The 5364-nt window shown below is 38.5% G+C and overlaps 1 protein-coding gene across 3 annotated transcripts in view; it reads left to right on the top strand.

The window, feature by feature from the left end:
• Positions 1-5364, top strand: part of LOC106878088 (histone deacetylase complex subunit SAP30L) — a 49144-nt gene that overhangs the window by 37110 nt on the left and 6670 nt on the right. For all 3 annotated transcript variants that reach the window (XM_014927187.2, XM_052969723.1, XM_014927188.2), the window contains exon 2: positions 2501-2688. In XM_014927187.2, coding sequence (XP_014782673.1) covers positions 2509-2688 — 180 coding nt within the window. In that variant the 5' untranslated portion in view covers positions 2501-2508. The remainder of the gene's footprint in view (positions 1-2500; positions 2689-5364) is intronic.

Here is a 5364-nt window from a genome sequence, read left to right as displayed (position 1 = left end):
TATATATATCAATACATCAAAATCAGCAACCCAATGCAACTATTACACCTTCCTTCCATTTCTTTTCTCTCTCTCCCTCTCTGTGTCAGATATATGTATATTGATCATCTTTAGTCCATTACCACTGTGTGATGGAATATGAACCAATACATGTCTCCAGTTGACAAGAGACCTTCTATTTTGTCACTTGACCTGATAGAAACACCAGCCAAACTTTCCTAAAATTACAAGCAACCAACTTTAAAAAAAATAATACCTGCATTTAATGTATTGTTAGATAAACTGTTAAAGGTAGAATAGTTACTGCTTGCTTTTGATCATAATCGTTCACAATCAGAGCTGATCTGAAGTGACTAACGGGTAATGCCATACTTAAAACTCTTGAACTCCCAAGCTGTAGCTTTGCAACCAGAAGCAGTTTTCTGTTCTACCCAGGACGAAAATACATTATCAGGATAATATGTAGTAAGTACACTACTGTTGTGATGTATACTTAATGTAGAACTATAGAATAGTATGTACTATATGTTACCAGTGTCTTTTATCAAGATTTCAGATTGACCCAAGCTTTGTAATGAAACAGCAAAACTGTGTAGAGGTCTGTTGGACTGTTCTTGTTCTAAGAGTGAAAGACTTGATCCATTCTCTAGTTTAAACCCTTTGCCTGTTCTTGTGTATCACATGTAATGCACAAAACATATTTCCTTGGCATCCAAGCATCATATATGATCATTCCAGATACTTTTTCAACCAACAAAGTCTGGGGACTTACAAAAAGGAAAGCTTTATACTTTTACTTCAGAACGTGTGAAGCAAAGCTAATTAAAAATTTGAAAACAAACATGGACGTTTAGGACAAACTTAGGAAAATGCTTTGGACAGGAAATAGTTGACAACAGCAACTGGCTCATAGAAAGCTTTTAGTAGACCTGCTGGCCAGGTCTCTAGTGTGATGATGACTCCCACCCTCCACGTTTCAGAAGTCCTACAAAGAGTAATGTGATCTGCCCTTTCTCATGACTAAATACCAAAGAAAAGTAAATAAATAATGTAATTATGACAATTTATCTATTATGTTAATATAGGTCGGCAGAATCACTGAAATATTTTGAAGTGCTGGGCTAAATGTCTTGCTGTATGTAGTTATCTCCCTTTACTTTTATTTTCTGCTGGAGTTAATTTTTACACTTTCTCACCTTTGGAGAAAGCCCAGTTTACAAGAAACACTATCACAACCACTACCAATCCTAGTTTAAATAGCAAGTTTGATTCCTCTCCATCACCTTTCCAACATTTTTTTAATGGTTTTCTGTCAAACTTTAGAAATTATTAATTTAAATCAAAGTTTGAAAAAAAAAGAAGAAATTTTTCCAAACTTGATTGAAATTAATACAAATGGATAAACGATTTCTTTCTCTCCCATCTCCAATAAATAAATTTATAGTACAAACTATCATTATTTCCATTTTCAACTCCTTCATTGGACACGAAACTCGGCTTGTGAAGACCTGTTGGGGCAAGCGAAATCGTGATGGCACCTGTGCCCAGCGTCGCCTTCCTGGCACTTGTGCTGGTGGCATGTGTAAAGACATTTGAACGAGATCGTGCCAGTGCCGCTGGACTGGCTCCTGTGCAGGTGACACGTAAAATACACCATTTTGAGCGTGGCCGTTGCCAGTACCACCTGACTGGCCTTCGTGCTGGTGGCACGTAAAAGCACCCACTACACTCTCAGAGTGGTTGGCATTAGGAAGGGCATCCAGCTGTAGAAACTCTGCCTAATCAAATTGGAGCCTGGTGTAGCCTTCGGGTTCCACCAGTTCTCAATCATATCGTCCAACCCATGCTAGCATGGAAAGCGGACGTTAAACGATGATGATGATGATGAATGTTATTGTTAGTCCACTCTGCTCGGTGGTTAGTGTTAGGAAGGGCATCCAGCTGTAAAAATCCTGCCAAAACAGCCACAAAAGTCTGGTGCAGGCTTCTGCCTGGCTGGTTCCTGCCAGCATGGAAAGCGGACATTAAACGATCATGAGGAATGTTATGGTGAGCTGACTGAATTGTTAGTAGGCTGGACAAAATGAGTAGCAGCATTTCTTCCAGCTTTACATACTGAGTTCAAATGCCAGCAAGATCAACTTTGTCTTTCATCCTTCAGGTCAATAAAATAAGTACCAGCTGAGCACTGGGATCGACTTTTCCCTCTCCTCAAAAATTGCTGGCTTCGTGCCAAATTTAGAAGAGTTGTTGTTGTTGTTGCTTGGGCCCAGATCAATCTTGGTTCAGCAAATGATATTGTCAGTTAAGCTTTTTTTTCTGACACTACATTTTGCTTCCTAGCCATTACAGTTGTAGTTAAGTTATTAACAATTTTGGGAAAGGTATCAGTTTCAGGAATTCCTCATTTGAATCTAAATTTCTTTTGGTTATTTGTATGTTTTATTAATTTTATTTATTTATTTATTTATTTATTTATTTATTCTTGTTTCTTCCGTAGTAGTCAAAATGAATAGTTCTGTGAACGGTTTCAGTACGGAAGACGACAGCCGGAGTGGGCATGATCAGATCTGCAGCCTTATAGATGATGGTGAGCGCTGCAGGCGTCCAGCAGGTAATGCAAGCTATAGCAAACGGATACAGAAGACAGTGCAACAGAAAAAATTAAAACTGACGAGGGATGATTGTGTAAGTTGTTTCATTTCTTCTGGTTGTGGCCTGGGAGTGATGATGTTCAAGTGTTGATTGTTCTGGGCATTGACAAGGATCAAGAGAACAGCCTAGTGGACTTTAAGCCAGCATGGCTGTATAGTTAAGAAGTTTGCCTTGCAATGATATTATTTTAGGTTTAGTCCCTTGTGCAGCACTTTGGGTAAATGTTTTTCTACTGTAGATTCAAGCTGACCAAAGCTTTAAGAAACTAAAAAAAAAAAAAAAAGGGATCTGTTTTGTGTGTGTGTGTGTGTTTACGGAGTGTATTGATTTTTTAAATTTTTATTATTTTTACCTTGTGGCAGTAGCACTAATAGGGTTTTGCAATTTACAAAACTGGAGAGAAATAGGAGGGAAAGTTTGATGAGTTAAAGCAAGGTGATGAGAGAGAGAGAGAGAGAGTATGGTTAGAGGTAAAATGTGATTTAATTTAGCAAGAAAGAGGGTCAGAATAGTAAGAGTGATGTCAAAATTCATTTACATAAAAAAAGTGAAACAAATTACTTGTATATTTTGAAGTAGTGTTTGATCAATAGAGATGAAGCTATGTCAGTTTTAATAGCTCTTGATATGAAAAATTTCACACCAAGACTTTATCTAGCAATACAATACAGTGAGGGACAGTATGATGTGTTGATTTTTCTTCCTCTAAATAAATATTGTTTATTTAGAGGAATAAACTTATGCTTCCTTCACTCTTAGTTATTTTATCTCTTTGTCCCGCTTAGTAATAATATCCATGTTTAAGAGTGACACTTCATCGGTTATGACAACAAGGATTCCAGTTGATCTGATCTACAGAACAACCTACTCTTGAAATCTACGTACATGTGGCTGAGCATTCCACAAACACGTGTACCATTAATGTAGTTCCCAGGGAAATTCAGTGTGACACAGTGTGACGAGGCTGGCCCTTTGAAATACAGGTAATACTCATTTTTGCCAGCTGAGTGGACTGGAGCAACATGAAGTAAAGTGTCTTGCAATCATGAGCCAAATAGTCAAACCACTAAGCCATGTGTCCTCACCCATGTTTAAGAATCATTGCATTAAAAGACAAACATGATATAGTTCATGTTTGCAAGAACACTTTGGTTTGGTGGTTGAATTTAAAACAGGCATGAATGCCAATAAATCTCTTATTTCTTTTTTATAGTTTCGTTCATTCTTGGGCAGACTGGCTCACTGGACTTTCTGAATGGCACATCAACAAAAAATTCCTGTGAATTTTTTTAGTAGTACAGCCCACCTGATAATAAGCTGAGTCATATGACCTGCTTCCTGCAAAAGGTTGCCTCTGTTTTGTTTAGTTAAAAGAGTGCAGCATTAATGACCTTTGACGACTGATAAGTCCCTTAACCTCTTGGGAAGTTGAGGGGCACTGCAGCCATGCAGTGTATCTAGAGTGAGAAAGCTTGAAGGAGCCCATCCCTCTCTCGGCTAAACTCACTTCTATAGCTGAGTGGACTGGAGCAATGTGAAGTGAAGTTTTACACTCAAGAACACAATGCATCACTGGTCTAGAAATTGAGGCCACAATCTTACGATCTTGAGTCCAACACCCAAACCACTAAACCACGTGCCTCCACAGTGACCTCTGCATTGTCTCAAAGACTTGTATGAATTGGTGCATCATCATTCAACTTATCCTTTTCAATGCTGACATGACAAGTGGCAGCAAAACCACTATGCGTTGGATTACTGCTAATCACTACTTCATTCCCTCTAAAAAATTCAGTTGGAAATTAGTGGCTGTAGGTAGCCCCCACTACCAGCAAATAGAGCAACCCCTCCATGCATCACGCATGGATCTGAGTCCTTCACATCGAGCAGCAGGTTCCCTCTTTAGAACCACTTGTATCTTCCAACAAACAGCGTCAATGTACAAGAACAAGGTTCTATAGGTAGCAACACATCAAGGTATTAAAATATCCTCCATCTGAAGACCGGGGCTGAATATTTATAACAAAGTACACACTACAAGTGGGGTTCTTGGCTTTGGGTAAAAGAAAATACAAAAGGATCAGTTAATGATGATGCTATCCTATGTATTTTCCTCCTCAGATTCACACATTTATTGCAGTGGTCCTTCAGTTTTTCTAACCCCTGTAAAAGAACTCGGAAGGTTGGGCCTCCAAATAGGCATTTTGCAACACCCTTAAAACCAGGAACTCTTCAGCGTTCCCTTATGTATATTTGTGCGTGTGTGTGAAGGCACATGGTTTAGTGGTTAGGGCATTTGATCGTAAGTTCAATTCCCGGCGACGTGTTGTGTTCTTGAGCAAGATGCTTTATTTCACGTTGCTCCAGTCCACTCAGCTAGCAAAAAAGAGTATTTCAAAAGGGCCAGCCTTGGCGCATTGTCTATCATGCTGAAGTTCCCAGTGAATACATTAAGGGTATACATGTCCGTGGAGTGCTCAGCCACTTGCATGTTAATTTCATGAAGCAAGCTGTTCCATTGCTCAGATCAACTGGTGCCTTCATCATCATAACCGATTGAGTGCCAGATATAGAAACACATATACACATACATTCACACAAACACATAATAGCTAGATAGATTGATGTAAATGTGTGTTCATGTGTGAACTATATTTCACAGCATATATATATATATATATATATATATATATATATATATATATATAT

This window comes from Octopus bimaculoides, chromosome 7 (assembly GCF_001194135.2).
Source record: "Octopus bimaculoides isolate UCB-OBI-ISO-001 chromosome 7, ASM119413v2, whole genome shotgun sequence".
In the NCBI taxonomy this organism is placed as follows: Eukaryota; Metazoa; Mollusca; class Cephalopoda; order Octopoda; family Octopodidae; genus Octopus; species Octopus bimaculoides.
This window is presented reverse-complemented; position numbering and strand designations above follow the sequence as displayed.